Source organism: Mycteria americana, chromosome 2, assembly GCF_035582795.1.
Source record: "Mycteria americana isolate JAX WOST 10 ecotype Jacksonville Zoo and Gardens chromosome 2, USCA_MyAme_1.0, whole genome shotgun sequence".
Lineage (NCBI taxonomy): Eukaryota > Metazoa > Chordata > Aves > Ciconiiformes > Ciconiidae > Mycteria > Mycteria americana.
Window position 1 is genome coordinate 84791415 of NC_134366.1, and position 13664 is coordinate 84805078.

General features: G+C 38.9%; 1 protein-coding gene across 3 annotated transcripts in view; it reads right to left on the minus strand.

Annotated features, from left to right (window-relative positions):
• CDH6 (cadherin 6) overlaps positions 1-13664 on the minus strand; it is a 110847-nt gene that overhangs the window by 18843 nt on the left and 78340 nt on the right. For all 3 annotated transcript variants that reach the window (XM_075493992.1, XM_075493994.1, XM_075493995.1), the window contains 4 exons: positions 12292-12411; positions 9983-10150; positions 8267-8454; positions 4105-4358 (listed from right to left, as the gene is read on the minus strand). In XM_075493992.1, the coding sequence (XP_075350107.1) occupies positions 4105-4358; positions 8267-8454; positions 9983-10150; positions 12292-12411 (730 nt within the window). The remainder of the gene's footprint in view (positions 1-4104; positions 4359-8266; positions 8455-9982; positions 10151-12291; positions 12412-13664) is intronic.

Consider the following 13664-nt stretch of genomic DNA (forward strand, 5'->3'; position numbering starts at 1 on the left):
TCCAGCAAGCTGTGTTGTTTTGTCCAAATCTAAATAGTACATGTGAATTTGTTGACTTAGCTGAAATGTTTGATGGAAACAAGTTTATACAAACCGGTCTGACTCTCTTATATTTTGACAAAGTAAGTATTTGATATAGTAAACATTTCATTTTAACTTGCATTCATTCAGGCTTTTATATGATATAATGTTGGTATTTTGTGAATTCAATTATTTTTCAGATATTCTGTACCTCATTTCCATATCTTTCAGCTGAAATACTTTGGTATTTCCATTTTGCAGTAAATCTAGATTTTGCATTCCTATTTGAAATTAAATATCAGGATTTTCCATAGATTAGCTGTTCCAGCCAACTGTAATAGTGTGTTTCAGGCTCTTATTCAGCAAGATATTTAAGTAAGCAACTAGCTTTAGGCATGAGTTGTCCGTTTGTTGTTTTTTTTTTCTTCAATTATGCTTTCACTCATGCTTGATATTAGTAATGGACTTAAAATATCTTACTACCTTAGTGCATTTTAATGCCTTGGCATATTGTAATCACTATCTTTACTTTGTAAGATTTCCTAAATTCAATATGTGGTGCACTATCTGGAAGAAATTAAAAAAAAAATTGTTCTGGACTTTTTCTAAAGTTACCAGAGCTGTAACATTGAGGACTTCTTCAAGATATTAAGAATTTTAAAATATAAGTCCTTGTAAAACCGCATGTATATTCAGTCACTTGTACAGAGCAAAGTTAAACTCACCAAAAAAATCCCCAAACCAAAACCAGAGAATAGCTTCTTAATGAAATGTTAATTTTATTTCTTCATATCCAAAAGAAAATACATACAAGGTCAACGCAGTTAAAGTATATTCTAATTATACCACTAACCCTGGTCTAGAAGGATGATTTTAATAAGCTAGACTGTCACTTCTGTTTCTCAGTTTGTATAATCCAGTCTCTTTTGATCAAGGACTGTTAATTATGTTGAATTGGTGGTGATTCTGACTTATGGATCATAACCTAGTAAGAATTAAGCAGACAACATCAAACTAACTTTTACATTTATTTAATGAAATTACTGGTGTGTATTTGTCAGATTTCAGGACCTCATCCCTTTCAAACCTTGAAGAACTGACAAGCTAGGAAGTTAAAAGGTATCTATGTAGATTCCAGTCTCTCCTTGTACATAAGAGGAAGAAGGGGAGGGTGAAAGAGGGAATCTAACACATGCAAATATGTTGTCAGTAAAATACACAAACAAAATTAAGCCTTACATTTGTTTGCAGATCATTTTCATCTGGGATACTTTAGTAAATCAAATCACAGCAGGGAGACAGTTCCAGTGACTGATGAACTTCATTATGCCTCTGAGGAGTTACTATAGCAAAAAAACTCAACTAGCAATTTAAAAAGATCTGATGTACAATACAGCAGTGCCAGTTGCAGCATTATTTTTTTCAGTATGCAGTGGTTCATAATATTTCTGTTTAGATCAAACACAAGCAGAATGCAAAACTCTTTTTTTATAACACAGCTGGACAGCGGAGTGTTACTCAGGAGTGTATTCATGTCATTATGCATGGATGCATATTCAAATATAGCCAAACATCTACTTGGTGTATTTTTGTATTTTCCTAATGTCATGTCACAGCAAAGCTTATTTATACGGGCTGGACTGATGAAATGTAGCTCTACCAGTACACAGGTCATGAACGATTATGCACTCTTACAACCAGGGCAGATATCCGCTTCATATTTTGGTATTGCTTCATTGTCTTCTGATGTTCAGCAGCTTGCTGCCTAATGTAACTGCAAGTCAGGGAGATTTGTGGGTCAGGAAAGGATGTGTGTGTGAATTTTTCATAATGCATTTTCATAATGATATTGTGAAGGTTTCCTTTAATGGAAGATCAAAGGGGCTTTCATCTAACAGAGTTAGGGCTCAGTTTGTTTAAAAAGAGAAACCTTCACTCGAGCAGAGGAGAAAATGGAAGGTTTTCATTGTAATATCAAGTGTCTAAAGATTTTATTTTTAACTGTCAAGAAAAATTGACAAGCAAGTGACAAGTCATATATATTCAGTCTAATTGCATCTTCCCTGAAGCTTAGAGTGAAAATCGGATTTAGCATCTCTATTGCATGATGGAAAAAAAAAAATCAACCTGTCAAAAAGATGCAGACTCAACCCGTGCCCCTAAATTCTAGGAGATACTCAAGATATTAACACCATAAAATTACATTTATTGCAAGCTAACATCTCTGAAGCTACTGCTCTCTGCTGATTTCCTTCCCCTCTTACTGATTTTCATGTTTCTTCTTGCTGCTTTTATTTCTATTACTCTAACCTCTTCCTCATTTTTCTTTTTCTTCTCCTTTCGCCTTGATTGTTGCATGCTATTAGAGTATAAAGGAGACAAGTTTTCTGCTGCGCTGCATCAATTTTGACACCTCTGCTAAATTTTGCTCAATAATTATCTGATACTTTAATATGCAAAGTATCTATACTGTATTAAAGAACTGCCCTTTGAAAGATAGGTAAGTTTTTGCACACACATTCAATTAATAAAAAAGAGCCAGTAGGCAGTACTCAACAATGAATAGCATAATCCCTATCCACTGTAAAACACTTATAATTAGGAGCTGGTGCTGGTGTAAAACGCAAATGGTTGTAGTTATCACCACAGGGAAACAGAGGGAAGCAGGGAAGCACTCCCCTCACTCTTCAGTGCCATTAGATATAAAAAAGGAGGTTCATATGAAGACTGCAAGGGGCCTGGGTGTCACCCCAACCAGTTTTTCATCTTCATGCTAGCATGCCCATGAAGACATGCTATAGAAGGTGTTCAATTCTGTCCCTGGGCTTCACCAAAGCCATCAAAACATTATGTTGCTCTTTAAGTTACTATGCTCTCCCAGTCCAGAAGTCCATATAATTGTTGCATGTCATGATACAAATGAAAGAAAACCTTAATTAAAATTAGAAGGCTTAGTCTTGAACAAGAATTCATGTGCAGGGCATTGCATGTAAACTGAAGACAGAGACGGTTTCTGCCAGAAATGCTTTAGATCTAATTTCTTCATCTAGGAAATTAAGATGATAATATTTACCCCTCTCACAAGATGAGCTGGGAGCTTAAAACTTACTCATGCCTCATAAACATTGTAAGATATCTTGATGAAAGATAGTTGTTTGCAGAAGTGCAAAGTATTGATGGATTGGATTTTTATTAAACCTGCATTGTTCTATTTTGATCTTAAGACTACTATTGCATTTCCAAGGTGCCCAACCCAGAGACATGCTGAAAATTGACCTGGTTTTAATATTGCTGTATTTTTCATTTCCTCCTCTTGCTGCCTTGTCAGTAGCAATGAACTTTAATTAAAGCATACAACTATTTAAAAGTTCTTTTATACGCTATCCAAAATGACTTAAGTACTTCAGTATGTTTTCAAATGTACTGAAACAATGTACCTGTTAATTTACAAAAAATGAAGGCTTAGGTTTAGCTACTCCAATCTTAACATGTCCTCCACTTCCTCTAAGACTAGTTTATTGATTCATGGCAAGTGTAATTTATGAAGTCCATGAGACTGATTCTTAACTTACTAACCTTACACTGACAGAAGTGAAATCAGAGTCTGTGTGTGCACATGAGCTGCTTTTAAGGCATTTCTACTTGCAGTTTAGAGAAGGTAAACGTGACCTCTGTTAAGCAGGTCTGGACGGATGGGAGAAGAAAGGGCTGCTGAATCACCCCCCTGTCATATAGCCAAGAGGATGTACTGCACTGCACTGGAAAATGTTAAAGGTGGAAGGAGAACGCTAACATCTTCTTAGTGCTCTTTTTGCAGTAAATTCTTCCATGGTAGAAATAACCACAAACATTAGTTACTGAAGAGGATAGAATGTAATTCAAGATGCAAGGACAATGCAAAGATAATCACGCATACCTACATATGCTCAAGTGTGAGAGATCATTTACCATCTACAATACTCCATATTTAAGCATACCTGAAAATTTCATTGTTAAAAGTTATTTTTTTTGTGTGCTGACATGAAAAAAGCAAAATTAAAGCTGTAAAAAATTTACGCACAAGCTGAAATAGTCTATGCTTACTTGACAGGGTTCTTGGCAGCATCTGGATCCTGAGCAGTTACTGTTCCTATTACACTGTTTATTGGAACATCTTCTTTCACTTCCATTATGTATGCTGGTCTGCTAAACACGGGGGGTTCATCTACATCCTCCACCTGAATTCTGACTGTAGCTGAGTCCTTGAATGGCCCCAGGTAGAGGAATCGAGGGTCCACGTGAGTATTGGTAGCTTCTACTTTCAGAATATACAGGTTTTTATTTTCGAAATCCAGCGCCTGGGAAGAGGAAAAAAAAAAGTTTGAGAGGTCTGTGGGGATTGCTGTGGCTTGCAGCCAGATCACAGAATCATAGAATCAGTAAGGTTGGAAAAGACCTCTAAGATCATCTAGTCCAACCGTAAACCCACCACCTCCATGCCTACTAAACCATGTCCTGAAGTGCCACATCTACACATCTTTTGAACTCCTCCAGGGATGGTGACTCCACCACCTCTCTGGGCAGCCTGTTCCAATGCTTGACCACCCTTTCAGTAACGAAATTTTTCCTAATATCCAATCTAAACCTCCCCTGGTACAACTTGCAGCCATTTCCTCTCATCCTATCGCTAGTTACTCGGGAGGAGAGACCAACACCCACCTCGCTACAACCTCCTTTCAGGTAGTTCACAGAATCACAGAATCGTATAGGTTGGAAAAGACCTTTATGATCATCGAGTCCAACCGTAAACCTAACACTACCAAGACCACCACTACACCATGTCCATAAGCACCTCATCCAAATGTCTTTTAAATACCTCCAGGGATGGCGACTCAACCACTTCCCTGGGCAGCCTGTTCCAATGCTTGATAACCCTTTCAGTGAAGTAAAATTTCCTAATATCCAGTCTAAACCTCCCCTGGTGCAACTTGAGGCCATTTCCTCTCATCCTATCACTTGTTACCTGGGAGAAGAGACTGACCCCCACCTCTCTACAACCTCCTTTCAGGTAGCTGTAGAGAGCAATAAGGTCTCCCCTCAGCCTCCTTTTCTCCAGGCTAAACAACCCCAGTTCCCTCAGCTGCTCCTCATAAGACTTCTGCTCTAGATCCTTCACCAGCTTCATTGCCCTTCTCTGGACACACTCCAGCACCTCAATGTCCTTCTTGTAGTGAGGGGCCCAAAACTGAACACAGTATTCGAGGTGCGGCCTCACCAGTGCCGAGTACAGGGGCACGATCACTTCCCTAGTCCTGCTGGCCACGCTATTCCTTATACAAGCCAGGATGCTGTTGGCTTTCCTGGCCACCTGGGCACACTGCTGGCTCATGTTCAGCTGGCTGTCAACCAGCCCCCAGGTCCTTTTCTGCCGGGCAGCTTTCCAGCCACTCTTCCCCAAGCCTGTAGCGTTGCATGGGGTTGCTGTGACCCAAGTGCAGGATCCGACACTTGGCCTTGTTAAACCTCATACAATTGACCTCGGCCCATCGATCCAGCCTGTCCGGGTCCCTCTGCAGAGCCTTCCTACCCTCAAGCAGATCAACACTCCCACACAACTTGGTGTCCTCTCCACACTTACTGAGGGTGCACTCGATCCCCTCATCCAGATCATTAATCAAGACTGGCCCCAAAACTGAGCCCTGGGGAACACCGCTTGTGACCGGCCGCCAACTGGATTTAACTCCTTTCACCACAACTCTCTGGGCTCGGCCATCCAGACATTTTTTTACCCAGTGAAGAGCACACCCGCCTAAGCCATGAGCCACCAGCTTCTCTAGGAGAATGCTTTGGGAGACAGTGTCAAAGGCTTTACTGAAGTCCAGGTAGATAACATCTACAGCCTTCCCCTCATCCACTAGGCAGGTCACCTGGTTGTAGAAGGAGATCAGGTTGGTCAAGCAGGACCTGCCTTTCACGAATCCATGCTGGCTGGGCCTGATCCCCTGTTGGCCTGCACATGCCTGTTGAGCACACTCAAGATGAACCGCTCCATAATTTTCCCCGGTACTGAGGTCAGGCTGACAGGCCTGTAGTTCCCCAGATCCTCCTTCTGGCCCTTCTTGTAGATGGGCATCACACTGGCAAGCCTCCAGTCCTCTGGGACCTCCCCTGTTAACCAGGACTGCTGATAAATGATGGAGAGTGGCTTGGCAAGCTCCTCCGCCAGCTCCCTCAGTACTTTCGGGTGGATCCCATCCAGCCCTATAGACTTGTGAGTGTCCAGGTAGCACAGCAGGTCATTAGCTGCTTCCTCCTGGATTATGGGGTGTTTATTCTGGTCTCCGTTCCCGTCTTCCAGCCCAGGGGGCTGAATACCCTGGAGATAACTGGTCTGACTATTAAAGACTGAGGCAAAGAAGGCATTAAGTACCTCAGCCTTTTCCTCATCCGTGGTGTCAATGTTCCCCCCTGCATCCGGTAAAGGAGGGAGATTCTCCTTGGCTCTCTTTTTGTTGTTAATGTATTTGTAAAAATATTTTTTATTATCTCTTACAACAGTGGCCAGATTGAGTTCTAGCTGGGCTTTTGCCTTTCTAATTTTCTCTCTGCATGACTTGACAGGATCCCTGTACTCTTCTTGAGTTGCCTGCCCCTTCTTCCAAAAGTGGTAAACTCTCCTTTTTTTCCTCAGTCCCAGCAAAAGCTCCCTGTTCAGCCAGGCCGGTCGTCTTCCCCGACAGTTCGTCTTACGGCACATGGGGACAGCCCGCTCCTGCGCCTTTAAGACTTCCTTTTTGAAGAACGCCCAGCCTTCCTGGACCCCTTTGCCCTTCAGGACTGTCTCCCAAGGGACTCTCTCAACCAGTGAGCCAAATTAATGGGGGGATGTCATGGAGAGGCCAGTGCTAGATAAGAGGGGACTGAACTGGAATTAAAATGCCAGCAGAAAGGAGAAAGACAGGGCTCTATGCTACTGATGATACAGTATAGAAAAAAACCACTTTTTCAGGGAATTCTATGCCTGGAACTCCTTGACATCAATTAATCTTTCCTTCTCAAATAGTCTTAACTCTTCATGCCTTTTATTCTGTCATTTCTGGCATTTTGATATTTTCTTGTCTATTCCTTGCCCCTAAGCACCACACACTAAAGGGGGAAGATTTTCTAGGAGCTGCTTGTTTAAATATTGGCATTTCATCACTGAAATGAAACACTGTGACATCTAGTGTCTGGGCATCCAGAACCACCCATCAAGGAAAACATGATTTTATGACAGGTTATGACTATATCACACTATTAAAAGTATGAAGAAGCAGCATTTAGTGACTCTTTGTTACAGTACTTAGAGAAATGTGGGGAGAGACTAGTCACCCCGTTTTTCCACTATGTTGTAGAAGATTCACAGCTTCTCTCAGCAACAGACAGAAATGCAAACAGAGTTAGACTGATATCATAATCAGCCCCTGGAAGGCATCTCCTAAAAAACAAGTAATGACAGGTGTCGTACTGATATCAACAAGCAAGTGCATGTTCGGAAAATCTACACAATGTCTATCTAGTGATGATTGAACTTGAACTGATGGAGGATGATATCTGTAACCTTATCAAGCTTGCCTGATAACCCACTGTAAACAATATTTCTCAAACCTTTTCTGACAGCCAGTGTGCAACCTAGTAGATGATGTCCATTGTGATCCAGCAAGGCGCTGTGATTTTTTTCTAAAGCAAAAGCATGCTGATGGATTTATTAATTACATTTTTACAAAATGTGTGTCAAAAGAAATTTGTCTATCTATGTACTTTAATGTATTATAGCTATACAATTCAACACTTTCTGATAGTGCAAAATAGGCAATGTGATACTGATTATTTCTGTGGTCTTAACACAGCACCTTCTAGTAAGTGAGCAAATCCTGTAATCATCAAAGGGAGAAAATCACAGTTGGAGGGTGGTGCCTCCTTGAGTTATTCTGTGGATATGTTCAGACTGTAGAATTTTTTCTCAGTCCTATCCCACTCCCTAGGTAATTTACTCTCTCAGGTCCTTCAAAGTATGTGCCTTGATTTAGTAAAGGAGGGTATAAGAGGAAGGAGCCCAATTGCTTGTATAAAAGAAACTTTACATAGGTAATGTAGAGATTCCTAACAGATAGCATTCAAATTAATAAACAACACATGTTACACTAAAAATGGAAAACAAATATATGCTAGATAAAGTTTTGACTGGTGTTTCAGAGGCTGGGATTAAGTGTGTTAAGATGTGTACCTTTTTGACAGTTATAATTCCTTCCTGTGTGTCCTTGTCTGTAGTAATTCCAAACATGTCATATCCATCCCCCTCAGTGATGCTGTATTCAATCTCTGCATTTTCATCCACGTCAGCATCATTAGCTTTTATCCTGCCAACTGGTGAGTCAGGTGGTGTAGACTCAGGAGCTCTGAATTGGTATGTGCCTACAGCAGACAGAGAAGGAAATTTTGTCAGTCAGTCTCCTGGTACTTTGGACACCATCTCTCAGCCCACTGTCCATGCTGGGGATGCACAGATGAGTTAGTGAGTTGTTGTGTCTTCAGGTCTTCCTGGGGCAACAGCCTTCAGCTTCTGCCTTACTTTCTTGTGGATAAAAGTAACTTATTTTTCTATCTATTTTCTAGTATGAAGGATGGGCATTTTGTGTTCCTACATACATGTATCTTGAGCAACATATGTCCATTTCTAGACATTATCAGGGTCTCTGTTGGCCATATCAAAATTGTATATGAAAAATGTCTTCCGGCCAAAAGACAAATATTAAGAATTGCCAGAGGCCAATGCAGCTTAGTAACACTAAAACCAAATGCCTATTAATAATGTGCTATATTGAATTCTCCTCTGAAAAAACTCTACTTGGGGAATGTTGGCATTAAGAAGCTGTATCTTTGGCTTTTATATTGAAGACACTTATGTCCAGAGATGTATAATTAACTCATTGGAGGCAGAGTGCTATATTTTCTCTTAAGTTGCTCTAATTTAAATGGAAATGCTTTGCCCACAGCTAGGAACAGACTTTGAACTTAAATGACAAGTTGCTTCCAATAACTTTCCCAGTGACTTAACCGCCAAAGTTTGCTGATTTGTCTGATAGTATCTGCAATTATTTTCTCTAACAGCTGCTCGTGACTTTGACACACACTGACACTGTGATACATCACACACAGAGCAGTGGTTAGACAAAGCAAAAAAGAAGAAAAAGAGAGAGAGAGAAAGAGGGAAGAAAAGAAAGAAAGAGAGAAGGAAGGAAAGAGAGGGAAAGAGAAGTGGATGAAAGGTGAATCACTTCGAATCACATATGGCCATGAGTGGTCGCTAATAGAAATTACTTTCTAAGAGATCTGGCTCAAATGATTCCCTTAAATATCACACAGATCTCTACCAAATGATCTGAGACAGGGGAAGGAAAATCAGCAGAAATATCTGGTATATTTATGTACATGCTTTTGTTTCTGTATGCAAAGAATATAGGAAAATCCATTGAGGCAAATGCTTCCTGGGCGTAAGTATTCATTTTGATAGAATTGCTCTTGGGATCATTTTATGTACTTAAATAAATAAGTTTCAAAACTTAAATATGTTAGATTAGAACAGATATCTTAAAATGCAGTCAATGATAAGGTCTAATAGAAATAATATTGATCAAGAAATACAGATTATATCAGTCAATGCTATTTAAAGGGTAGGAAAAATAATGTTTCTGTACATTAATTCACCTCTCAGACTATCTACTGCAACTGGAGTAAAAGTATTAAAGATATGTTTCCCAGTTATTGCAATTAAGCTTAGCATGATCCTATTGCTTGCTTGTGTGTTGAATTTTTCTTTCTTAAAGGAAGTAAGTCTGATACTCAGTAAGTTCATGACAGCAGAAACAATATCTGAGGTGAAAAAAAAATACCAATTTTTGTCCATTTTACTGTAAAGACATAGAATGTAAATATTCCATACTCTGGGGGAAGCGAGGAGGATTGTCGTTTACGTCAGTCAATGTGATGTTCACGGTGGTGGTTCCTGATAATCCACCCATCTGGCCTCCCATGTCCTTAGCCTGGATGACCACTTGGTATTGCTCCCTGTTTTCACGGTCCATGTTTAGCAAAGCGGTTTTAATAATGCCTGAAAACATGAAAATTAAAGAGGGGGAATTCACATGTAAGGTACTGACTTTGATGGAAATTCTTATTTAAAAAACCCCACAGCCTAAAGAACAAAACAATCTCTGTGTAATAAGTAAACTTTGCCCAGTACAAATATTTACTGTTATGAGATGGCATATTAAATTACAGACTTGTCATATCATATCTCAGGCTGCTGCCTATGTGACAGACACAATATTAGTGGCATCCCCAGAAAGATGTTCTACCTATTTGTGAGCAGACTTACATAACTATTTACCCCCTTTCAGTTCCATGCTAAAGTCTCTCACTGAACTGGAAAAAGGTTTTTTGTTCATTATAATGTACTCCATCTTTTCTCTCCTGTTCTGTCAATATTTTTATTTTGACACACGTGGTAAAAAAAAAAAAAAAGTTAACTTCAGCAAGACATCATTAAAGAGGCAATACAGCAACATTAAATGAGAGAAGATAAATTAATTAAGAAAACTGTGAGCATCCAAGCATGCCCAAGTATATATATTTCTATTTATACATTGATTGAAATGATTTTGCCAGTCCCTTCCTTCTTCAAAGGCACAAATATCAGTTATGAGGCCAACTCCTACTGAAATTCAGTCATTCAGATTTACCATGAAGCAAAATGTTTGCATTCTCACTGGGTCTCTTAAGGCTAAGAACTGACTCCTTTGTAGGCAAAAGGGGTGAAATTCAAGTACTGAAATCCATGGCAAAATTCACAGCAGCTTCGACAGAGACTTATTTCACTCTAGGAGTTTTGCAATTGATTTCCATGGCAGGAAGATCAAGCCTGTGGTTTACCTTGCTTCCCCTCTGTGCCCCATACAACCCTTTTGCTAAAAGATTATTACTGGTCAACTCCCAGCTACATTATCGTTATTATAACTCTAGATAGAAGAGCACATAGTGTACTGTCCAAGTCAGAATAAGTGCGTCAGTCCAAAAATCCTTGCTTGTATTATCTAATACCTTATGCTTGAAGTAATCTAATATCTTGGCTCTCCCTCATTTCAGAATTATGTACATTTTTTCACCGCAGGTTTTTCTTTGAGACATATCATCTCTCCCTCCTTTTCCCTGCCTGAGTCTCTAAGATTTATGTAAGAAACAATGCTAAAACCTGATTAATTGTCTGGGATAATCCATTCCTTTCCTGTAAGGATGCTGAGGAGAACTGATTTCTCTAGCTTCCAGCAACCTATCACAATGGATGTTCCCATTTAAGGAGTTTCTTGAGATCCTTTGTTTCTTGTTGGAGAAGGTTGTTATAAAACTTGGGAAGAGACTATCTATGTAGTCAGATAGGCAATGGCTGTTCCCATTTAAGGAGTTTCTTGAGATCCTTTGTTTCTTGTTGGAGAAGGTTGTTATAAATCTTGGGAAGAGACTATCTGTGTAGTCAGATAGGCAATGGTACAGCAGATTCAGTCAGCCAGAATTCATATGTTTTACATGCACAGGTTCCAAAGCTGTCTGTTATTCAGCACATAAAAAATTCCAGTCATTGTGTATAATTTAAACATCTTCCAAAAACAGAACGCAGAAGTTTCAGATTCTATTTGTGATCTTCTAGTGTAGCACAGCAGCCAATTTTACCTCTTCTATCATTATTCTTAATTAAGATTTCTTTCATAAAATTAGCATTAAAGTGATATGTTGCAGATGTACAGAAATTATAATTACTTTAAACAAGTTTTGAAGAAGCAGAAGGAGAAAAAGAAACCCCACCTGAACAAACCTTCAGTCTTAATTTAGCCATTATGAAGATCTATGAGGATTAAGCACTTTTTTCCACACCCACCTGTTTCTCGTTTTCTTCTAAAAGCCAACCTATTTGGTTTAATTTAAGCATCCACAGCAGTCTCTGTACCCACTGCTTGTTAAAAATGATTGAAAACTGGTTCACGTCCAGTACTAATTGTATTTATTAGGCTTTGCTGGTAAGATTAAAATAATGTAGGTGTCATGTTTACAGATGTATCGCTCTATTAAGTTTGTCAGATTTTGCACTGAGTAAAATGTAATCTCTTTGAAGTTTTTGTCTAATATGTCCTAGCATGGCTTAGTATGTCATTTTAAATTACACACATTGTCATAGAATGACAGATAAGGTCCCCTGACCTGTCTCAGATTCAACGGAGAAATATGGTTGTCCCTGGAGAATGCTGTAGACAACTTTAGCACTGTTCCCATACGTAGGATCATCGGCATCAGTTGCGGTGACTTGCACAACAAAGGTACCTGCAATGATAAATTACAGATAATAAAAATCCACAGGTTTTTTTCATGGCCAAGACAGTTTATGATGTAGAAAAAGCATAGTTCAAGTTCAGGTCAAACTTGTGGCAAAAAGTTAGAGATATTCTTATTTTGTAGAAGTTTCTCTGTTCATAAAGGACGTAGATACAAAAACAAAATGATAATTGCCTTATTCTCAGTTCATTAAAATACACAGTTATTGATGGGATATGTAGATCCTTCATCATATTTCTTATGAAGAAACCAGACACACACCCTTTTTCAGATATTGAACACATTCAGAATTTGAATCTAGGTCAATAATATACTTTTGCAAATTTACTTATGCTTGTAAGGTGTTTGACATAGGAATGTAAATCTGTTTTTTCATGCATCTTCTAGAGAAAGAAATGGTGTTGAATCCTAGGCAAAGTGTTAACAAACATAAAAAATGAGCTTAGGTTTTGACATTTAGAACAGATTTGTGAATAAAGTTTTCACTTCACATATTAAAATGTGAATATTAGGTTCTCCCTTCACCAGATGAGGTTTCATCCATGTGAAAAGTCCCATGAATGAGAGGAGAGAGTATGCCCCAAAGTCTTTATTTTCATATTGCTTGAGCTTTATTTTAATCTTGTTCTTGATTATAATTAATTAATGCTTCTCTCCCTGGATATTATTTCAGATTAGAAATGTGCTTCTTGCAGTTTAACCATACATCGCTCTCTGACAAAGAAATCAAAATGACCTCCCTAAGAATCAGAGACAAAGAAACAAAACCTGTCAATTTCTCTGGAAAAGATCCAATCTTAAAATCATATTTCAAGGAAACTCTTTTCTTTTCTTTTATTGATTGATTCTTACAGCTTGATACATTTTAAATCAATAGAAATATTTCAATGGACTACAATGGATTTTGGAGCTTTTTTCTTTTGCATGAAAAGAGCATCAAAGGTCATAGGAAGTTAATGGCATATCTCAGAATCAGTGAAGAGTTGACTAGGGTGACAGTTTTTGCTCCTGAAGTGTGTACAACCACTTTACACCTGCCCTTCTCCATTTTTTTTACCCTCCTGAACTAAAGAAGGGTTGCTGAACAGACCTAGGGGTGGAATGGATACACTTAGGTGACCATGGATTTCCATATTATTACACTGCTACTAAATCATGTTAACAAAGCATATTAAATTCTTTACAGGTGTCATGTAACACAGCTTAGCTCAGCTCACTTTCACCATGAGCTAAACTAGATT